Genomic DNA, 25669 nt, shown 5'->3' on the forward strand with positions numbered 1-25669 from the left:
CGTCGGTCGATTTTTTTTCAATTTTTCATTTAAACACTCTAATTGCTCACAATACATTTGAGCTGTAATTGTTTGATTAGGTTCTAACAGCTCAAAGTGAATTACACCTGACATATCCCACCAAACAGACAAAAGAATTTTTTTTGGATGCAACCCACCTTTTGCAGTCGGTTTTGGCTGCTTGTCGCAATCCATCCATTGTCCTTTTCTTGTCACATTATTATAGAGGATCCATTTTTCGTCTCCAGTAACTAGCTTACCAAGAAAAGGTTCTAAAGCAATACGGGATAAAAGAGACGTGCAAATGTTTACACGTTGTTGTCAGTTAGCTATTGACAGTTTATGTGGTATCCATTTTCCTAGCTTTGAAACTTCTCCAATTTGTTGTAGGTGTCTATGAACAGTTCCATGGGATGAATTTAAACGTTCCACAATTTCATCAACTGTTAAAGATGGTTCTGCTTCAACTAGTGCAGAGAGAGCATCATCATCAAAGTCAATGGGTCTTCCAGTACGAGCCTTATCCTCCACACTAAAATCATTGTTTCTAAATCTTTCAAACCACTTCTGCACAGTCCTTGCACTAATTACAATTTGATTACATACAGTATTTATTTTTTTGGCTGCATTTGTAGCATTCTCACCACTTAAAAATAAAAAATATAAAACATGTCTTTTATATTCATCAGTTACTTCCATTTTAACAAAAATAAACAACTGAAATGTTCACATTTCTGAACAGTATTATATGAATGAGATCCAATTTAACACTTCAGTGTAAAAATTATCACATTAGACTGACATTTTTAACAGCAAAACAAGATTTTTCTCAAGGTCATAAAAATGCACATGGACTTATGGACTGACCTGATAATTCCCAGAGAGTCAATAAGAGATTTTATAATTTTTCTTTTTAAGATAACAGTGAATATGTTACAACATATAAAACAATTTAAAATGTTCAAACCATAAACAGAACGTAGACAATAAAAATTAATTTTTACAAATGATTTTGATGCTACTGAAACCAGAACTGACAGAAAATGCCATAACATGATAGCTTGAAATTTTTGTTTGTCAACTGAAAATATACAAAAGTTTAAATCTAGCATATGAAAAGAAATGTGGGAGTATTGAAGTATTACATTACAAAGAGCAAGTTGTCCAAAATAGGGATCACTTGTATTATGACCTTTTTCTTAATAACATAAAATGTAAATTTACAAACTTTATTTATCAGCCAAGCTACATGGTTGATTTTACATTGCTGACTAATACATAAGTAATTTAATGTCCATATCCTTGCATATCTAAGTTTTACAATAATTATCAATTATAAAAAGAATAATCAATGTGAATATATTTACCAGGTGTACTGGTTAATAATGCAGATTTTGTTCAATAGATGGCATTACACATATATTGATATACAGTAGGTGATCGGTTATGAGTCAGTGAACAGTTCGAACTACAAACAAATCGGATAACAAACACTTTCGCAAAAGATTATTATGTTCAGACAACGAACACCTCACAGAACAAACACAAAAAGAAGTGACATAAAATAATGAAAACCAATTGGTCTTCACTCATCTTCAGGCAACAATTTGAAACTTTTCAGAACGCAGGAGACGTTGACATCAACGCTGAACCTGGTATATACTGATTGGATAGTATTTCTTCAAACTTTCCCTTGTAATTCCAGCCTTTTATTTTTCCGACAAAGAATTTTTTTATAGTATTCGCGAGACTGTCAGGTAGGCACTCGTTAAATTTTTATTTTCAAAAGGTGAGAGTATAATACAAAGGTAGAGAGTGGGCAGAAGATTTCTGATGTTGTTGGGCAGTATGGCTCAAACAGGTCTACAGCAGGCTGCAGTTCAATCTTATCTAAGAAAGATATAGTATAATCAAGAAGACTCAAGCAGCTAAAAAAGTAACAAAAATCACATCTGAGAAATAAAGAACATTGAAGAGCTCATAATAAAATCTGAAACTGATCTGATGACAGAAAAACACCGAGAAACTCAGCGAGATATGTTTTCTTCTGAAAAAGAGGCTTAATGCAGACATCTGCTATTAAAAATCTTTTGAAGTGGGAGGATTTCAAAATAATGTCTTAGAATGACATCCAAACCAGGTTGAGGTTAATAGACTTAGGGATCTCTACAATGACAATGCTATTAATTACTTTCCAAAAAATCTTGAAGAAGAGAGAAAAGCAATCGACATTGGACAGATTCTTTAACACCCCACAAACAGAAAAAACAAGACTGATAAAAATGCAAGACTGTGTATACATGTATTTTTATTATTACATATAAATAAATGTAGTATGAAAGTATATAATTTTTTATTTTGGGGGGTCTCCAGAACAGATTAATCAAATTCCCATAAAAATCTATGGTAAATTGATAATGAGTTAATGAACAATTCGGATAGCAAACACAGTCTTAGAACAGATTATGTTCGTTAACCAATCACTTACTGTATATGTGATTTGATATGTATGCCATTTTATTGTATTGACAATAAGCTTTAAAACTTCATATGTCAAATTTTCTGAAGGTGTTAATATCATAGAATTTTTATGCTTAAAAATGTCAAATTTCTTACCAAAAAAAGAGCATTTGCAGGAAGTTTTAATTCATTACTTTATTTTGAAGAAAAGTGCTGCTGAAAGTTATTGTATACTTTGGGAATCTTATAGTAAACATGCTCCATCTCAAGATACTTGTGAATGCTGGTTTAAACACTTTAAAAGTGATGATTTCCATGTGAAAGACAAAGAACATCCAGGTCAACCAAAAAAGTTTGAAGACCAACAATTACAAGCATTCTTGAATGAAGACGCATATCAAACTCAAAAACAACTTGCAGAAAGATTAAATGTTGCTCAACAAACAATTTCCAATCATTTACAAGCAATCAAAAAGATTTTAAAAGAAGGAAAATGGTACCACATCAACTGAATGGAAAACCAAAGTCATCAGTAAAATGGTGCTTCAATGACATGAAAAAAGTCCTTTTTGCATCGAATTGAAACTGGCGATGAAAAGTAGATTTATTTTGAAAATCCCAAACACACAAAATCATGGGTTGATCCAGGTCAACTATCAACATTAACTGCAAGACCAAATTGCTTCGGAAAGAAGACAATGCTCTGCGTTTAGTGGGATCAGGAAGGTGTGGTGTATTACAAGTTTCTAAATCCAGGTGAAACCTTAATACTGATTGCTTCCAACAACAAATAATAAATTTGACCCACACTTTAATCTTAAAATGACCAGAATGGGCCAGAAGACACAGCAAAGTAATTTTGCTTCTTGATAATGCATCATCATACACTTCAAAACCAGTTAAAGAACATTAAAAGATCTTGCCTGGGAGGAATTAACCCACCTGCCGTATTCACCAGACCTTGTTCCTTCTAATTTCCACTAGTTTTAAGTGATGGCACATGTACTGTACTTTCTGATCAGCACTTCAAAAAGTACAAATAAGTGAAGTGAGAAATTGGGTCTCTGAATGGTTTGTCTCAAAGCAAAGTTCTATTGGGACAGTATCCACAAATTATCTGAAAGATGGGAGAAATGTGTAGCTAGCAATGGACATTACTTTGAATAAAGCACTTTTGATGTTTCTCTTGAAATTGTTGTGTTTTCTTTAATTACAAAATCCACATTATTAACCAGTATACCTGGTAAACATATAATATAAACTGAAAATGATCATTACATTTATAATATTATAAATAATAATAAAAAACAAACTTGTTTATTTGTTTTGTCGAAACCATGTCTTTTTTTTTCTTGTTTTGTTTGGTGTCACGACTTGGTGAATTTATAGACACTTGGCAAATTCATCTATTTAATCCATAATCTTTACAGAGATGCGTTTTGGGCTTTCGCCCCTCTTCAGACTGTTATGTAATATACATATGTTGTATCTGGTCGGCATCTGTCCGGCACCTTCCGCACTATATCTTACTTTCCCCTCCCAGCTAATTTGACTGCTTCCTCCGCATGTCTCACTGCGTGTAACTTCTCCCTCCCAGAATGCTGCACACAGCCATGCCTACAGCTGTATAAATATACTTTTTAAGATATTCTATTTAATAGTTGTAACCAGCTTTTATGAATTTCTATGCTTAGGTTCTTGTTAATATTTATTTTTGTCTGTAGTAATTTTGTAGCTTTCTTTAAATTTTCTTTTGTACCAATTTTTTTCTTTGTGTACTATTTTAGCATCAGTTTTATCTATGCTGCAGTTATGAGTTGTGCAATGTTCATAAAAAACAGAGTTTATTCTATTATATTTTAAATCCATGATGTGTTCTTTTAATCTTGTTTCCAATCTTCTTTTTGTTTCATCAATGTATGCTTTTAGTGGTTCACATGTGCAAATTATTTTGTAAACGATGTCAGTAGTGTTGTATTTATCTGGTTGTTTATTTTTGCCAGGTTTAATCTGCCGGATTATTTTTTGTAAGTTTCTATAAGTTCGTGCTAGTTTTATATTTATTTTGTCAAAACTTTTATTTATCTGCTTGAAGAAGCCACAAATGTAGGGGAAACAAAAAGAAGATTGGAAACAAGATTAAAAGAACACATCATGGATTTAAAATATAATAGAATAAACTCTGTTTTTTATGAACATTGCACAACTCATAACTGCAGCATAGATAAAACTGATGTTAAAATAGTACACAAAGAAAAAAATTGGTACAAAAGAAAATTTAAAGAAAGCTACAAAATTACTACAGACAAAAATAAATATTAACAAGAACCTAAGCATAGAAATTCATAAAAGCTGGTTACAACTATTAAATAGAATATCTTAAAAAGTATATTTATACAGCTGTAGGCATGGCTGTGTGCAGCATTCTGGGAGGGAGAAGTTACATGCAGTGAGACATGCGGAGGAAGCAGTCAAATTAGCTGGGAGGGGAAAGTAAGTGGGAAGATATAGTGCGGAAGGTGCCGGACAGATGCCGACCAGATACAACATATATATATTACATAACAGTCTGAAGAGGGGCGAAAGCCCAAAACGCATCTCTGTAAAGATTATGGATTAAATAGATGAATTTGCAAAGTGTCTATAAATTCACCAAGTCGTGACACCAAACAAAAGAAAAAAAAAACTGTTTAATACTTTTCCAATATTTAATTTATATAATTATATAGAAATTAAAATACAACTTTACATTAGACATTAAAATAATCCTTCTTATAAATTAAAAATTTAATCAATGTAATTGAGCTAGTTCTAATAGCAAAAATATATAATTTCTAAAATAAACTATTTTTCTATTTATTTTTAAAAACAAGCTATAGATAGATGTATGGAAACATTTTTTTACCATAAAAATTTTTTTACCACAAATTTACCATAAATGTTATCATCATATATAAGACATACAAAATGTTCTCTACAATACTACTATTGTCAACTTTCATCTATCTTATATCAGAATTACAATAAGTTAACATTTTCCAGTAATTTAAATCAGTGGTCAGCAACCAGTGGTCCGTGGACCATTGATGGTCTGCAAGAAAATTTGGGTGGTCCGTGGAGAAATTTGGACATTGATCAACTGAAGGTTATGTGAAGTATTACGAAAGAAATGAAAAATGCTTAGTTCCTTTTTCATTCATTGGGGGTTTTTATTTCAAATCTAAAACCAAATACAAAGTGACTGTTATCAATAAATAATGAACAATAAACAATATTGTGAGTGCGATTGTAGTCCTTCATGGAAAAGCACTAAGAATCCATAAACCTATTTCAAACAAGCAGCAATGAACTGTAGGCTTGCATTAATTTGTTATAATTAAACACGTGAGTTTATTAATGTAATAAAATTGAACTTTTATAATCATTATTCTACAGATTTTGTATCGTTTAAAAAAAATTCATGATAGTGGTCCGTGGGATTCAAAATTGTGAGTTTAGTGGTCCGTGAGATCAGAAAGGTTGCTGATTGCGGATTTAAATTATTATAAAACTTTATATTCTCACTTATGACACTAACTATACTATACGTAAGAAACTGTATTGTCTTTCAGAATTAAATTTTTTAATGAATTTCTTTGTTTGATGAAATAAATACTTATGTGTTTAATTCAAACATCAAATAAATAAATTTAATGCCAAAAGATACTAATTTAATATATATAAGAAATTATACTAACAATTTTTTAACATAATATCAATGTATTTTGTTGTTGCTGTGTTACATTTATAAAAGTTAATGAATATAAAGAGTTATAATGCAAAAGTATAATTAAATTTAAATAAATAATAAATAAAACTCATTATTATAATAATTTATATTTATTTTTAATTTTGAAATCAATGTTCTGAATGAATAAACATTATAAATCATTTTAATTGCATACTATAACATTTCTCTATTTAAAAAAACACCACTTACAAACTAATAAAAGTTCAATATACTATAAATATTTATATTATTCATTATCTTTGTTATTAGTTACTTTTGTGATCATAATAACTCTAAATTATTTTTGCTAGTGTCTTACTGCTAATTCCATAAAACAAAATAGTTAATATCAATTTGTAAAAATTACTTTAATGTTTACAGAATATAATTTGATAAAAAAGCTATTTTTAATATTTTAAAAATTTTTTCTTATTAATGAAATATGTAAATTAAGAGCTGTATCATACAACTTACTTATTCTTCTGGTATAATTCTTAATACAAATTCATAAATGATAAATAAAAAACCTGTAAAAGAATTTGATTTATTTATTTATTTTATGTTTTTGAAACACTTAAAAATTAACTTGTCAGATTTTAAATTTATAGTAAGGATGGAGTCAGATAAATATTCTTTTAATTTTTTAATGTAATTCTTGATGATAACATTTTGTCTGATTCTGACCATCTTTAAACTTTTCTTTACAACTAACAACTTTTAATAAAAACATTTTTAATAAGTAGCAAAATATACAAAATCACATTAAATATAATAAAACCTTGATTTAACAGACTGGATTTAATGGACGAAATTTCCAGTCCATATGTCATTATGTTATGTGTAAATTAACATCCTGTTAATTTTAAAAAAATTGATTATATGTAATTAAATTAACAGGTTATTTTTTTCAAATCTAACAGTCACCGCTCTTAAGAACTGTTAGTTATTTGTTTAGTTAAATACAATTAAAGTGTATTTACCAAAAAATGTTTGTTTACTTATTTTGATTTAGAATGTATATTTTTTTAGTAGTTGCAGAACTAGGGTGAGTACATAAGTAATAGTACATATAGAAAACCTTTCTGTGAAATTAAACTTCTCATACATACTTTATTTTAATTACACATATGTATCTACATAAGTAAAAACAAATAAACTAATTTGTCAACTTTTTAACACACACATTAGAAAAACTTACTTTATTATATATATAAACAGACTTTCCCCTTCAATGGGCACCCCTCTCACCTGAATTAAACTAAGGTTTTGTAATTTAAATCAGACTTTGTCTTCATCTAATCATTAGCTTATAGATTAGCTAAATGATCATAAAAAGATAATTAAATTTTTATTTCTCTTAAAAATCTATACTCCAATTCATTTTCATTATATTAAAATACAGTAAATAAGAAGTAAATATTAATTTATTTTAAATTTTAAAAGAATCTGAATTTAGATTCTGATATTATTATTATTAGAATATACATTAAATCATTTCATAAAAACTGAACAGTAGTAGTAAGATAGTTTAAACTATTTATAAAATATAAAATTGAATACTATTATGATTTAATTTCATAATGCTTAATCAAAAAATCAATTGTAAAAATTCCTTATGCAGACTGATCTATTAACAATAAAATAAATAAAATTTGATAAATCAATTTATTTTATAACTTTTAGTGTACCATTAACTGATGATAATGGTTGAACTGTGAAACAAAACCATTTCTTGTGTAAGTTCTAATTTTTTGGAAAGTAGAAAATTTATCTTTGAATTTAATAAAATAAATAAAAGTTTTAAATGAGTTTGTGAACTGTTGGGTTTGAGACTTTTTTTTTTTTTTAAATAAATCCAAATAATCCACCCAAACAATCATGTAGAATATGATTTCAATAGCCTAGTTTTGTCTCCTAAAAATGAACTAAAAACATTAGATTTTATTTATTTATTTATTAAATAACTAACTGCTTGAAAAAATTTGGCAATTTAACAAATTAAAAAATAAAATGATCAATAACTTAAGCAGTTCTGCAATTTAGCAAATTAAAATTTTATTAAATTATAGAACTGCTTAAAAAGTCAATGAGATATTGCATATATTAAATGCTAAATTGCTATTAAAACAGATTTTTTGATTTTAAGATATATTTTTAGTGTTTCAAAATAAATTTAAATGTAATAAATAATACAATTATAACTTTAATTAAACAATGATAGTATATACTTCAGAATTACATTCAGCTATCTTAGAATAATTAGAATGGTCTGTATCAAGCAGTATTTTAAAAGTTTTAAAATTGTGGGATTGGATAGCAATGGAATGGAACTGTTGTCTACAGCAACAAATCCAGATTCAGTTTGGGCACTGACAATGGCCAAGTTTGTGTCTGCAGGCCCCATGGTAAATGCCTCAATCCTGCCTACACTTTGGAGTGGCAGACCAGCCCCACAGCATGTATGATGGTCTGGGGTGCCATCACATACGACAGCCAGTCTCCTCTAATAGCAATCTAAAGGACCATGACAGTTCAGTGGCATCCTGCAGCCACATGGGTTGCCCCTCATTTCAGGGCTCCCAAAAGCAAGGGTGCCACAGGACTGCCTCTGCCACACTGCTTGGTCCGCTGATCTGTCATTGATTGAACATGTCTAGGATCATCTGGGACACTAAGTTGGATAGTCTAGGAGTTTGGCTGAACTAGAGGACTGCGTGCAGCAACTGTGGACTGAGATCCACAGGACACCATACAGCACCTTATGTCTCCATGCTCACCCATATCATATTGTGTTTTCACACTAGAAGTGACCCAACGGGATACTAGAACCGCCTTTCATTTGTAGTTCTTCCTGCAATAAATGATTTTTTTCTTTCATTTTGTAATCATTTACTTATATCACTGTTATCTCATACATGACAATTTTGTTCAATTCTGATAACTCTTTCTTAGTATGTTAATTTTTATGGCAATGAGTGTAATTATAATAACCATCCAATTATTATCCAGAAACTATATTCAGCAAAATCTTAAATACAGTAAGACCCCGCTTAACGTGGGGTAGATGACAAAGTGCTAAACAAAACATCATTAAATGAGGTCATTTTAACATGTGACCCAAAATATACAGATTTTACTTTAATTTTAAGTTATTTTTATATTAATTTGTGTTTGTGTGTTATTTAATTATATTAAATAACACACAAACATATGCACACAGAAGTGTAAAGTTCATTATTTGTGACAAAGGTTTTGGCTCTTCTGAAATTTTTGTTTTTTGCAATAAAGTCATGTAGTTTCATTTGTGGCTTTTTTGTTCTTTCCTTAAGCCAGTGACTTTCAACCTTTTTTTTGTCATAGTACACTTTTAATAATTTAAAAATTTAGCAGCACACACAATTACTTTGGTAAGTACTGCAGGACAACTGGTGACGTTATAACAGTGATTTTTAAACAAAGTTGGTTTTTAGGTAACATTTTCTAAATGTCTTGGTAAGTACCGGCAGTTACCAGTAGCATCGGTTACAATTTCCAAATGGACCCTAGGAAGGTAGAACCGATTGAACTACTTGTCTGATGTCGCTTACAAATGGGTATTTACAGTGGCAGCACACTTCAAAAATCTCGCGGCACACTAATGTGCCGTGGAACAGTGGTTAAGAATCACTGCCTTAAGCAAATGTCAGTAGCAAGAGATTGCATCCAAAACACTTCATTTTGCTTTTTCACTCCTTTCAAAATCTGAATCATTCGCTACAATTTGATCAACGAATTCAGTTATTGTTACCAAACTTTTACTAAGGAAATCTGTAGCAAGTTCTTTGGGAACTTCATTTTAAAGATTGAATTCCTTGTTCTGCAAGTTCTTGAAGGTCGTCGTTGGTAAGGCTCTCTCACAGGATATGTTGGTAAGGCTCTGAGAGCCTTACCAACATATCCTGCTTGTCTAGATCTCCTAGTCCTGCTGTATCGATTATGTTGACAATTTGGTCAACCTAACAATCAAGAATTCTCAGCGAGAAGAGCCTATTGCTCTTCTCGCTGAGAATTCTTGGATACCTCCAGCCATAACTTCTTCCACACTCGGTTCATGCCTTTATCAGTTAATTCTTCCCGAGTGAAGTCGATATTACCTATGGCATCCATGATGTTATATTTCTTCCAAAATTGCACCAAAGAAACTAGATTTAAGGGAAGTACCGTGCTATGATGAATTGCCACCTTTTTCTGATTGGTTCATATTTGTAAATAATCGTATTATACAAAAATCAATGAAATGCCACAATAATTTGAATCAGCGTAAATTTTGAGTGTTTTTTTTAGGCTTCGAGAAAACCACATTATATCGAATCAGCATTGAGGCAGCGTTAAGCGGGGGTTTTACTGTATTACATTTATCTTTCAGAATGATCTATGAAAACACTTTATAAGACAAAACCAATCATTAATATTTAGATTTTGGAGATGACATTTTTAAACAATAATGAAACATGTTAATTATATAATGTCTCAATTTATTATACTATAAGTATAAAAACTGCATTCATTTGTAACTGATTAATACAAGATCCTAATGTTTATGCACTTGACAAAGTTCTAAGGATTATACTAAAGGCAGAGAAAACATTGAAATATAATCAACTTATTTCTATGCAATTTTTCTCTATTTCTATATACATAATTAGAAATATAGGACTTCAATGATAACAAATGGTCTTCTAGATGTCTTAATCCTCTTAATCCATTGAGATTTCTGAAGAGTAAACCTTTTTCATTTTAAGAATAAATTAATTTTATACAAAATTAAAAACAAGAATAAAAACAAGCTTATCATTAACAGAACTATTTACAAAATATACAAATGAAATTCTGACCAAATATCAAGCCATTTGAATTCAGTTACACCTGAAGATGGCCTATTCTATTAGGTTGAAACATTAGTGTTTTGTTTAATAAACATTTCTCAGCAATAGAAAGTGTTTGATGATTCATTAAGTGAAATTTCTGACATATGAAAAATAATAAATACTACGTATTTCTAAAATGATTATTAATTCTTAGTCATATTTAAAACATCAAACACAGTTTAACAAAATTAAGTTTTGAAAATTGTTTAGAAGTATAGTATTCATTAGTTTTAAAGTGTCAAAAATCTCAAAATTATTAGATTTGAAGTTATTTTTATGGTTCTTTTAATGGTAGGCTATTTATCTTGTTTCTTTATTCTGAAAATAAGATTTGTTTTTCAAAAAGTATTCAACACATTAAAAAACATACAACTGTTAAAAGACCATTTGTTTTCTTTGAGGATACAAATATTTGAATAGTGAATCAAATTCAAAATCTAAGATTTTTGTAGCAGATAAAACAGACAGTTGAAAGATTACAGGCATCATAAGACAATTTTGCTTTAATAATCAATTTATCTTATTTTTTTGTATAGGCCTTCTTCACATAAAAAATAATGTATACATTTTAAAAATTATTTTATAATTTATTAAAATTATTACATTTTGTCAATTTCAGGCTAAAATGTGAAATGATAAATAAAATTAATGCATTACAAAAAATAACTTCACAGATGAATTTTTTGGGTCTTTGCAGCTGAAAATCTTTAAATTACTTCATCACAATCTTAATCTTTAGTATTAGGAGGATATGCTCTTGATAATCCATCCAATATATCTCGTGCTTCATCATGAAAGAAAAATAAATTTTTATTAATTATATTTTTCAAAAAACCTGTTTTATCTGTTGATATTGGCAGTGCTATTAGAGTTCCCAGTATTACTAGAGGAATTTGTAATAATGTACAGTAATTGAATTATTTAAAAATTAATACTACAACTTTTACTAAAAAAATTTATTTATAATGCTTCTGCATGTATCATATTTCCTATAAAATTCAATATCAGGATATTTATTATCAATACACACAACTTTTACAACTACACCATTTTTTACAGATCATTATTTGCAACAGTAATTATCATCCATCATCATATCATCATTTGCATTATTACTGAAAATGTATAAAAGTTGAAACAGGTTAATTATAAAGCATAATGATCAAACTTATTGATATTACAATAAATAAACAGCATTTTCTGTCATTCAAACTTCATCTGCATGTCCAGAATGAATATTAGTTTTAATATTAATATATTTTATGAAAACATTTTTGATAAAAATGATTTTTTTTTTCTATTTCATCATATCCTGATACAGTCAAATGCAAAAAACTATATAAGGAATTTGTAATTAGTCATGATTTGTTGCATTATCTTACTATACTATTCATATATAATTGTCTATATCTTTTTATCAGTTGTCATAAAACCTTAAAATATTTTTTTGAAATTACTTTTGTGTGTATAATTTGATTTTGAGTTGTAACTATGAGTCCTTCATTGTAGGAGGAAAAAATTCAAGACAGACGAAGAAAATGATTCTTCCTTGCCAATTATGAAATTATAATATTGCTGGTAGTGTCTTATCATAAAACAACTGCAAATTAAATCATTTATAACAAAATATATAAAGCATTAATAACAGACATTCAAATAAATAATAAACTAGATATATGAATATATATATTACTTATATAATATATATATATTTTGCTTATTTTGTTCATCATCTATGGTAAATATTTTCATCAATTTCTTGATGTTAAGATGCATTATCTCCTGTGATACAGATAAAAACAGTATTCTTCAAGTAAATACTATACAGCTATAAGAAATTATCTTCTTAATAACTGAAACAAATTACAAAGCACAATCAACAAAACCTTTACCATCTAGTAACAAAAATTTAATTATAGCTATGTTGGCACTTAATATTTTTCATTTAACTTTTTATAAAATGTTTCTCATTATATATGAATAAAAAGCTTTAATATTTTATTCTTAATAGCATCTTTATGATATAATGCTATCAGAAAATGCATTGAAATTTGTTAAAGAATGATTGGTCATAGATAATAAATTAGTTACATTCTATTAGAATATCCATTACACTGTAATTAATCCAAAGTAATTATTGTATGGGTTATTCAAATTAGTAAAATTGTATATAAAGAAAAGCAAGTAAAAAGAACTATAAACAAATTCAACATGTTTTTGGAAGGTTTTGCTCTATGGAGTACTTATCACATGCTATTGATGTTTGTCGGAGTAATGAAACAGTAACAGTAGTAGTAAACTTAATTGGTACAAGCTGACAGACTACAAAAATTTTATTTACTTCACAATAAATTCATTAAACAACAAGTATAATCTCTGTTACTGTTTGTACTATAAATAAAAAAAAGTCTGTAAAAACCAATAATGAAGATATCCATATTTTGGCAACAAATACAGAATGTATCATTTAAAGTCTTGTAAACCCACCGAATTGTAATAAACATAGCTGATCAGGGACAGACAGTCTCTCTGTCCCTCATCAGCTACCATACCATAGTTATAATAAAACTATATTCACCCATTACTGTTTGATTACCCCAACAAAACTCCATAATGTGTGATAAGTCTTCCATAGAGCCAAACCTTAGTGCTCATATATCCAAAATCATAATATGAGGACAAAAAGCAAATCACTAAATTCAACATGTTTTTAAAAATTAATCTATAATTTCTTTTTATTTTTGGATGAAATATTTAGTGGAGAAATAAAATTGATTTTAAATATTTCACTCTAAAGACTTAAATTATTTTCCAGTAACAGATAATTCTAAATATTTTTTTCAACTAATGTTGGATTAGCAGGAGTACATTATATTAATTCAGAAATTAAAACTAAAAAACATTGTTATATTACCTTTTTTAGAAATCAGTTAAATATTTAAACAAATCTTTTCAGATATTGCCTATATCTGTCTTCTTGTTCAATCAGAAGATAGATATAGACAATATCTGAAAAAGTTTATCTAAATATTTAAACTGATCTCTAAAAAAGGAAATATAACAATGTTAGTTTCTGAATTAAGAAATAAGATCATGCACTGAAGAACAATATATGTTATTAAGTACTATATTAATTTTTTAAATAGATACACAAGACATTTTAATATTTTTAAAGTGTATTATTTGGAAATAGCATGTTTTTGGTATGACTGATATTTAGAAATTATTATTACACTATGTTAAATTCATATTATAAGTAATCTATAAACATGATATAATTATTTTATATTTATTATTATAGAAAATAGTTGTTAACTCTATTTAGTTGAAAATCCTTGCTCAGCACAACAGAAAAAACTAACATTATTCAAAAATAAGATTTGCGAACCTACAGATCACAAAATTATCTCTAAATAATAACATCTTAAAGTAGTAATTATATAGTGGAAAATATGGTTCTATATGGCTACTATTTAAGATTATTGAAAACATCAAATATTGTTAATATCACACATCATAGATGAGTATCATGCTTTATTTGATTTACAATAGACAAATTAACAAATTACATCATTACTTATTATAAACAAACAATTTTTTATATTTTATTACATTTAAATATAGTTATTTTGTTACAATGATCAAATTATGTCTAATATTGTAATTTCTAATTTGGTTATTATTATATAAATGCATTATTTTATCTGATGTTAGCTGACCATCATAAATGAAGTTACATGTCATTTGATACACAAGATTAATCTAAATCTCGAACAAATGATTTATTATTATATTTTAAAAAGTGATAAAGTTTTAGTTGTGATTAGAAACTGAAATTAAGCTAAAACAAAGGCCAACAGAATGACTCCTTAAATTAAATTCAGATACATAAAATTTCTAAAATACATTAATGTACCTTGCTTTAATAAAACATTGTAAAGAAAAGTGCTGTAATATGATGCTTTTCAATTACATCCATGTTTATTATTTCTAGAGGTTATTTTGTAGTAAGTTTAAGTGTATTTTTAAAAATTTTCTTTATTATTTTACTTTTGCATAATGTTTTTAGGCCTAGTGCTATGGTGTATTTAATAAATGATAGTGTAAATATGTTGTTAGGTTTTTACATGTAGGTAAAAAAGGTGTGTTTTTTATATTGAAAACTTTTTAATTTAAAAATTCATAAAATTCAATTTTTTCATTTATTTATGTATAATTAATATTTATAATAAAGAAATTTAAATGCATTGAAACTGAAATTGAAAAAAATAAAAAAATTAAATTATTAAATATTTTTAATCAAATATAACTGAATTTTGTTTCTGAAACAAATATCAGTTACATTAAATGTAAATTTTTAATAATAATTATAATAATTGATAGTTAGTCTACCATATCAGATGTAACCATAAAAAGTTATCCATTAATAACTGAACCAATCAACTATTACTCTTGCAATTATTCACTAGACAATTACAATAGAATTTATTATAAAAATCAAAAATAGAAAAAGTTTCAGCCCTTCTATCTTAATAAACCATCAATCCAAGATTGTTGAGTTAATCTAAGATTTAAAACATCTTTAAAATTTTTATAATGAATAGTTTAGAAGAAAATAAATTTAAATTAATTAACTTAAAAATAAACAAAGATATTTCTTCAATGGAAATCATGAAAAGAAAATACTAATGTGAAAGAAAGTAGTATAACATATATGAAGACCATAATATTGTTTTTGTAATACACTGTTATTCAACAAAGAAAAGGTAAATCAATACAAGATTTGTTTGAAGAAAAAAAACCTTAGCCATTTCAAAAGTTTTAAAAGCATTAGTCTGGGTTTGTACATTGTGAATTATGATTTCATCCAAATGGCATCATTACAACATGAATAAATACATTATAATGCATTTATTCATTCTATATAATATAAATATACACACATACATAAGATTATATATATTCGTGCTATATACAATGATAATTTGGATAAAATGAGAATGTAATGATCAAAGATTGAGACGGAGAGATAAACAACTATTTTTTTTCTAGCAAAAACACAGTAATAAATCTGTAATTGTTTAGTATCTGTGATTTTATGGCTATATTTAATATATTACTTAAATCTATTTTCTTCACATCTTTGCACATCTATATTAGACAGTTTTTTTCTTTTTTTAAAAAATAAATTTGTGTTTAATAAATGCACAATAGAATTTCTTTATTTCAATATTGTATGTTATAATTTTGTCCTTAGATTTAAATTATTTTGGAAAAGTTATACTTTATGCATTTCTGTAATATCAGATAATATCCAGTTAAATATTTAACATTAAAATAGACATTTGCATACATTTAAGACACCCAAAAACATTTGCATACAAAAATTAAAGCCATTGCTAGATTAATAAAGTGTCTTATTGTATTACTACTTTTCTTATAATTTATAAAAGATTGTCATTATTGTATTAAGCAAGTAGATACTGTAGTACTTTTAACTTTGACTAAGCATGTGGCTTATGCTAAAGTGAATACTTTTTTAAAATTCTCTCTGCCCTCTGTATACTAAGAGAGCCTTTTTTCCAACCCATCATGTCAGGCACATAGTGAAGGATGCCAATTGTGAGGGACAGAGTTCATCATATCCAGAATGACCCATAAAAAATGATTATGAACTGAAGTAACTGCAGAATATTACACCAAAGAAGGGTGGAATTGTTATAAAACAAAGAAACTAAAGGACTTTTAAAGAAAAAAGTTTAAAATGATAACATGTATTACAAAATGATTTGTTTCTGTACATTTTATCATTTAATTTCAATGTGAGAGAAACCATTTGCATTAAAATGTAACTATAACAATACACATTATTATTTTTAAAATTATTGTATGTATTATTTGTATAATCAACAATGTAAAAAATGCTGTTCTTTCATATAATTTTACTCTATATATACTTTAGTGAATTTAATCATAATTCTTATAATCATATACCTTATGAAAGATTTATATAGCATATCATTCTATTTATATTAATTTTTAATCCAAAATTGCTGTGGTCATCTATTTTATCTGAGTTTTCAATTATCTATGGTAGCATCTTCGATAATTCAAGATACTTCATATAATCAGGCATTTATTGTAATGTTGGATCAAACCAACAACTAAAATTCTTAATAAATTCAAAAAATATTATATAACTAGATAATAACATAATACAGTTATTTAATATTATTATTATTTATAGTCTTTTATTTTCATTTATAATTTATTTCTGTTTATCTGATGACCTTGGTTTCTTCTGAAATTTTGCATATTTATACATATTGCTGCAATTAATTAATTGTAAGAACGAGTTTCTTCGTCACAAATTTTCATCTGAGCATTCTTTCATCTTTACTTATCCAATCAACTGCCTATCTTTTATCAAGATATTCATCTTGTTGAATTACCTAAAACACTATCTGCAGTTTTATATAATTGCATGATCACTTACCCATTTAATAGTAGACTCACTCTCTCCAACTGCTATTAATACAGAGAATTCTACCAGCCTGCTAGTTTTTTTTTGTTTATCTGATGATGCAAGATCATTATATGGTTTAACTTCTTGTATTACAATAATCATCATATTTTTATTACAGGTAAGGTTTTTTCCTCATTTCTTGATCGTGCACCATCTATTGTAATTGTAATTTATCATTCATATATTTTCTTTAATAATTGCTATTTTTTAAATATTATAAATTATTTTATTAATAGTTTTTCAAATAGTGGTATATACAGTCAAACCTGTTTTTATGCGCTCTTTTTATGTGCGATTTTTATTTGTGCGATTTTTTTAATGCGAATTTTTAATTTGTGCGGTATAGTTGGCGACTAGTCTCGTGCGATTCGTCATGTCTCACGTTGACTTATTATAGCTAAATAAACTTATTATAGCATAAATGCACTTATTATAGTAATATTATTGCATGAATATGCGAAAAATGAAATAATTTACTTTTTAAGTCAACAAAACACCACCTGGACAAAAATATGTAAAACAGACGATAGACCAGACGATGCAGTCAAGTGCTGACATCTGTTGTCAATAAATTCTATTTTGTACGGTTTTGAGTTATTTTCTGTGAGACTTTTTTTATGCGGTCCCTGTTGACCGCATAAAAAATTTTTTTTTTAATTGTGTTGCGAAAACTATTATTTACAGCCACTCGTGAAGTTTCGTGAGATTTTTTTTTAATGCGGTCCCTATCCCCCGCATAAAAACAGGTTTGACTGTATCTATTTTTTTTATTTTTTATTTTTATTATATTTTAATTTTTATTCTTTTCTCCCATTATGTCTTCTTTAAATATCCCAATAATAATTATGTAAAATGTTCATTCCATCAAAAATAAATGCTCTATTTCCCATCTATATTAAATGATATGTATGATTTTTGTTATAGTCACCTTAAAATCATTGTAGATGTAATTATAAAATAAATGAAACAGAAACAGAATAAATCTAAAAAGATGCTGAAGATCCTAAACTGCACATAGCAAAACTAAATACAAATAGCTGTCAAATATCTAATTCAATCTTTTTTATTGTTTTGCTTTATTTCTATTTTATTTATCAAATAATAAATATATAATAGTAATAAGAACACAACACATCAAAAACTTGAACATAAACTATTAGAAATCCAGTAACCACATTACAAATACACACTGCAAATCTTAGAAAACAGCACACAATATATACTATAATTGGATCATAATCAGATTGTTTTATCTATCATAACAGACTAAACATCACATTGTGATTTTGTTTTGTTTGCCAATCAATGTCAAAGAGATGTGATAAATGTTAACGACAATTGCTGTAAAAATATTCTAATTTTTATATGAAATGCAATAATTTAAAAAAATTGAGTTTGAAACGTATGATTAAATTTTCTTACATTATCATATCATCATTTCAATTTAGTAGTTACTATACATTTAAATTTAAAATGATTACAATAGCATAACTCCATAACATAAAAGATTTATTATTATAAAGGAATATTTTATAATTAAACATTCTTCCTCTATTTTTTTAATTTCCTTCCTGTGCTCAACCTTCCTGTTTCATAAATTAGGAATGTTGAGCACTAATTATAATAACCTTAATTTATTATTAAAACTTAAAACTCTCTATTAATTTGTGTGAAATTCAAATTGCTTATCTAAATGTTAATAATTTTATACATTTTGAATTAAATTTGTAAAATGTAAATAAAAATACAGTAAAACTTCTCTAAAGTGACCACCTTCATTATAGTAAAAATTGATCAGTCAGAGAGGTAGTCTCTTAATGGAGATAACATGTAAAACATGTTTTTAATGATAAAAACCTTGCAATAAAAAGTAAATTTAAAAAATACTCTTTTATATTAGCAAATAAATTAAAAAATATTAAAGATATACAAAAAAAAAGTAATTTACTATTTACTGTTACTGTTAAATACAACACTGTATAATAATTACATTTTTAAAAGTAAAAAAATTTTATTTTTGCTTCAATTTTTTAGTTTCTTTCTTTTATAACATTTTCCCAAACAATTCTAAGTTCAATGAATAAACACATGTTTTTGTCTTCATATACCAGCCGTTCCCAACCTTTTTTTGACCAGGGACCACTTTGATTTCATTGTTGTTAGCAGGGACCACAAGGTTTAAGAAAAATAAACTTTAATCAAAACTTTTAACATAAGTAATCATTAAACTCAAGAGTAACATGCTTTAACAGTACTATTATAACAGAAAACATAACATTTTTAGTAAAAATAAATTCAGTTTGTATCAATGTGGAAATAATAATTTAAAATGAATAAAAGTTTTATATCTTTTGTGGACCATATTTTAGCTCTTGCGGACCACTGGTGGTCCATGGACCACTGGTTGGGAACCGCTGTCATATACTAAAGATTTCATTAATCTAGTCACTTTGTAAGGAACTGAGTCCGAACCTTATTTTTTATTTTATTATTATTTCCGTTTTATTATCTTTTTGTTTGGGGTTTATGTTTATTTAGGACGAAGGTTCCCCACCACTCTCTTGTTAGTAATGAAAAATGAAGAAAAAACAACTCACCGAGAAATAAGCGCCATAGGAAACATCTTGCGCACTTGCGCTGCCCGGCGGAAGTAACAGTCCGCAGAAAAAAAATGGGGGGGGGAGTCCCCACAATCACTAGTAGAGAAATACTTGATAAACCGTCTTAAACATCCCAGAAAATTATGATAAATATTTTGTAAACGGTTTATAAGCTTTGTCGGAAACTTAAAGCTGCCAGAACAAAGTTAATGTTAGCAACTAAGTATGTAAATAAGAGGAGTAACCCAGCTCAAGTGTGACGTCACCTCACAGTATAAAACCCGTACGTTAACCGAAGAAGGAGAGGTGATTTCCAAATCGAGGCGACTGTGAGAGCGAGGTTAATTCGAAAGCGAAGTATTTTCTGATAGAAGTCCAGATTGATAATTGGACGATCCAAGGTGCTAAAGAGGAGTTCGATTGACGATATCGAAAGGATTGAGGAAATAGTTTCTTCGTATAGTGAGGTGACGGATAAACGTTTAATTAGTAAGAGATTTTGTTCATAGTTGCTAAGTATTTGATTTGTCGAATTTCAAAGGGGAATTACTATTAAGTTAAGCTAAGTTTATTGTCGGGTTGACTTGTTGATTTTCGTTAATAAATTTTGTTTGGAATTATTGATATTTGTACGTAGTATGTTCTAGTTGCTAATTAAATATTATTTGAACTTTTGATTTGACTTGATATTTATCGTTGTTATTACTAATTTTTCGGTGCACACTTAAAAGCCCAGGCCTGGCAAACTAATCTCGAATCCGCGTAAAGTACCCGTTAGGTTAACGGAAGTTTTACCGACCGTAATTATAGTCGGTTTCCTAAGATACTAAAAAAAATAGTACTTTACAACTTCTATGAAAGTTTCCTCAGAGCAAAGGATAGCTGTATTGCTTCTGGCAATCCTATCTCTTTGCATTAATTAGGAACAGAAGAGGACCATTAGCAAAAAAAAAGTGGAAAAAATTCACTGGTCTAATCAAAGTGTCCCATCTTTATTTAATCAATCTATGGAATAAACCTCCTTATTATAACTATCATTAAAGCAACTGCTCTATAAATGGACATACTCAAAAAACTACTCAAAAAATAGACTTAACCTTATTTTCTGTCATTTAAAATAAATAAGGTTATTTTTTACATGAAATGATATGTTATCTACACAATAGAACATGTCCATTTATAGAAGACAGAACTGATGGAAAAGTAGACTTCAGCTCCTCCTTTTCCAAATATGTGGTTGTTCAGGGAGGTAGTTCCCATTGAGTATGGTCTTTAGACAGAGATAAAATTATTACAGAGCTAAGGAAAAATTCCATTCCAGAAAAATAAATCATTAAGATATATGATCACATAGAAGTAGTTATACAGAAAAGTTTTACTGTATTTGAAATTTTAATTTATAGTATCTTACATTTATATTAGTATAATACAGACACTTCTCAATTTATAAACAATCAATTCCTAAAGGTCATTACATGTTTTTGTTTGTTATGTGTTAAGCACATTTAATTACTGGAGAAAATAAAACAAGTAACAAAATTAAACCAATATGTAGTAGTATATTTATTTTATTTACTGTTAATAAATGTTTATTCATCAACAGTTTCACTGCCCAATATAATCATAATCTGTATTACTACATCAGCTATGAGGGGGTACCAAGATAAATTAGGACCAGGAGAAACCCATTAGCAAAATATGGTTGAGAATCATTGTCTTGCAAGCACAGATGAAGAGGATAGAAAGGATCTGACAATAAATAACTGGTCTTTCTATTTTTTTTTAATATGTTAAAGAAATTTACAAAGTTAGTTTCCTTTTTCATCAAAAGAATAAAAATCTCTTATTGTGTAACAATTCATCAAACACATTTACTGTGACACTTTTTATAGCAAATGTTCATAAATTAAATATTCATAAAAAAGAGAAGTGCCTGTATAATTCTTTAAAAAGATGGATCATGTTTAAATATTTAAAAGTTATGAAAAAAATTTTCTTACAGCCATCTGTAAAGAATTCATAAACCTTAAATTTACTTTTAAAATAAACTAATTTATATTAAGAACTTATAAAAGATATATTTAAAAATAATACCGTCTAAAGCTTATTATTCTCCTTCATCATCATCATCATCACCATCATCAAAAGAAAGTAAACTAGAATTTTTCACTTGTTTTGATTTATCCACTGACTTTTTATCAGGTTTACTTTCTTTTATCTTTTTAGTAGAACAATCTAATTGATTATTTTCATTTATTGTACGTTTCTCAGGTTTACGAAATAGAATTTTTTCATCTGTATCAACACCTAAAAAAATATAAAAATAAAAGTATATAAGGATTCTTAGTAAATTAATTATTTTCAGAATCATTATCTGTAAACATAGATAATGATTTATATAAAATGTATAATTTCATCAATATTTCAATTAAATAATTGTTATTGCATTGAATGTATCTATATTATATCTTAGCCAAACATGATGTTTGGCTGACATGTTTGGCTAAGATATAATATAGATACATTCAAAAAAAAGCATTATATAAAATTTTTCTTCTTTTTATATAATGCTTTTTTTATACTTATATACAATGAACAATTCTTAACAGATATTCTTCAAAATGATACAGGAAGTGAAATAACAATGTAATGAGAGGCCAAATGACCTTCATATTCAAACTGTATTTTGTGACACTTATCTGGTATAGTTTAAAGATGAAAAAAATACTTAAACCTGGGCCATGTTCAGTAATGCAGAGTTCTTGCTAAGTCTAGTTGTGCTGTGATGTTGACTCATTTCTAGCTACTTCTTGACTCTTTCCACCACCAGAATCCTAGCTAGTTCAGTCAGCTTCTTTTATCTATGCTAACTTCTACTAGTGACATTGTTGTTTTTGTCTCGTCGTTCAATTTGCAAGATGGCTGCTCGTGTTGGACTAAACATATTTTATTATAACAATCACAATGTTATTCTCTCATTCAAATCATTAACTCATTCTAAAATGACTTCAAAATGTAAAATTATCATATGTCAGTATAACAGATTCCGAATACATTTTAACAGAAGACAATGGTCCATTTCATTGATTACAATTAATAATTGCTTCATTAATTTTATCCCGATCTGACACAGCTTCCATTTGAATAATTGCATTGGTTACTTCATCCTTTTCAATCAGTTCATTTGCAATCATAATTTTAACTTCATCCACCATTTTGCCCAGTTGTCTAACTAAGAATAATCGTTCAATGATGCTCAGAACATTCTTAGCTCCGACCACTAAGCCACTCAGAATTGTAACTTAGATGTTCTGCATTACTGAACATGGCCTCTGTTCATACAGAAAACTACCAAAATGGAAAAAATATCTGGTACCATGTGATTCCAGTTTACATGGGTTTTACTGTATTTTATAACAAAATACCATCAATATTTTAGCAAAATGTTTGTGAATCCAACTCCCAGACAATAACATGCTAAAGATTTTGAGATTATTTATAATTGTATCTACAAAAATTCAGCAATAAAAATTTTTATAAAACAAAATATGGCTTATTTGAAACTTTAAAATTTAACATAAACTGTTAACTTTATTCATAAAAATTTGAAGTTTATTCATGTTAGAAAATTTGTTCCCTTAAGTAAATTTTTATTTCATAAAGGATAATTAATGAGTGACTTTGTTAATAATATTTTAATAATTATTAAAAAATTCTATACTTTGCTTGTTGACTTGATATTCTTTCACTTGCTCTTCTGATAGATCACCTGGCTTCAAAACAACTATAACTGGTTTTTCCTCATCTATATCATCATGTGATTCATGGTCAACAGGTAATTGTTCTTTCTACATAGTATACATATATTTTTTAATCAATAATTCTCTATAATTCAGTTATTAAACTTTATTTAAAGAAAATTATATAAAGTATACAAGTTAAAGTAACAAACTACTTTTTGGACACAAACCTGAGAAAACATTCTTCTTCTAATGCCCAGTACTTTTGAATTGATCAGGCTCGTGTGCAAGCAATTCTCATTTCAAATAAACACCTGAGAAATTCAATGTTGTATGTATTGCAATTAGGCTCCTAAAGATGAGCCCAACTGGCACAAAAGAACTTGGGAATTAGAAAAAGAAAGGTTTACTCAAGCTGGTTCCTGCAAAGTAGTTTGTTACTTTAACTTAGAGCATAAAATTTGTATACAGATTGATTTAAGAATTATAAAATATTTCAGAATACATTATCAGCTAGAATATCTTATATACATATAGTTAAAAGCATTGATAGTTCTTCAACTATTTTAAGGAATAAATTTATTAACAGTCTCATCATATAGAAATCAACTGAATTCATTCAGTTATATTAATATGTTATAAACTGTACAACTAAAATGTCTACAAAACAGGTAAATCTAAGAGAATCAAACTGATGAGGGGTTTGACATCCAAAATGCATTGTCGTAACATGTATACCAATAAAGTCTAGTTTTATTCCTGTCATCTCCAAGTCTTCTGTATGATTAGTCCATTAAAAAGCAACACTATGCTTCAGATCTTTCAATTGAATTTATTCACTTTAAATTGGCATAATTATCAATACTCCATCTTTCAAAGTTTAACAACCTTTAAGGATTTTTTTTTAAATAAAATTTTAACCTTGTAAAATAAAAGTTAAAGTCTAAATATCATTGATCATAAATGCTGAAAACATTTTTATATATACAAAAAGACTACATTGCTACACTTTTGAAAATATAGCCTATATAATTTTGAAAGTTAAAGTATACCTTTTTTATAGCACTTTATGTTTACTAATTCATAAAATAATTTAAACACTAATTAAACAAAGTTTTTAAAATATGATTATTAACAAATAAACATATTTAGACAAAAAACTGGCATACAAACTGGAAAACATATACTAAAACACACCAATTAACACCTAATTGCTACTTCCAGCAAATGAACATCAAAAAATGTTAATGTTCAAACATTTTTGGCTGTCTTTAAGAGACCCTCGTCAGGAAAAATTGATTCAAATAAAAAAGTTCTATCTTTTAACTGTATTTAGATACGTTAATAGTAAATAATTACATTTAAACATTTTCAACTCATTTAACAAGTCATCAGGTTACCTGTCTAAAATATTCCAATATTAGAAAAAAATAAAGAAAAGAAACTATTACATAATATGTTCAAATTTTTGTAAAGCATTTCATTCTTTATCTTGTTCAAATGTTTGACTAATGTAGGCTTGTAACCTGATTATATGATTCATTAATTAAATGAGTCAAAAACATTTGTTTAAATATATTTATTCACTGTGAAGGTGTCTAGATCTGTTCATTTATACAAGCAAACATTTTTCCTTGCAATAAAAACAATCCAATAAACAAAGCATT

The 25669-nt window shown here is 27.4% G+C and overlaps 2 protein-coding genes across 2 annotated transcripts in view; both read right to left on the reverse strand.

Moving 5' to 3' along the window:
- LOC136982981 (MOG interacting and ectopic P-granules protein 1-like) overlaps positions 1–22503 on the reverse strand; it is a 46015-nt gene extending 23512 nt beyond the window's left edge. Inside the window, exon 1 of the mRNA XM_067279571.1 lies at positions 22357–22503. The gene's annotated coding sequence lies outside the window, so the exon portion shown is untranslated. The remainder of the gene's footprint in view (positions 1–22356) is intronic.
- Positions 22370–24244, reverse strand: LOC136983073 (uncharacterized protein KIAA1143 homolog). Its single transcript, XM_067279706.1, has 3 exons — positions 24233–24244; positions 23984–24110; positions 22370–22569 (listed from the first exon to the last, which is right to left on the reverse strand). Exons 1-3 carry the CDS (start codon positions 24242–24244, stop codon positions 22370–22372), a joined length of 339 nt encoding a protein of 112 aa, XP_067135807.1.
- Between the last annotated feature and the right edge of the window lie 1425 nt (positions 24245–25669).

The sequence above is a fragment of the Centruroides vittatus genome, unplaced genomic scaffold, assembly GCF_030686945.1.
Source record: "Centruroides vittatus isolate TY-2023 unplaced genomic scaffold, ASM3068694v2 contig_875, whole genome shotgun sequence".
NCBI classification, from domain to species: domain Eukaryota; kingdom Metazoa; phylum Arthropoda; class Arachnida; order Scorpiones; family Buthidae; genus Centruroides; species Centruroides vittatus.

What these genes read in the sequence shown, in the direction of transcription:
- LOC136983073 (XM_067279706.1), bottom strand. An exon ending in ATATCAAGTCAACAAGCAAA is followed by an intron (nt 22,570 to 23,983) that starts GTATAGAATTTT and finishes ATATTTTTTTAG; the next exon opens with GTGTTGATACAGATGAAAAA.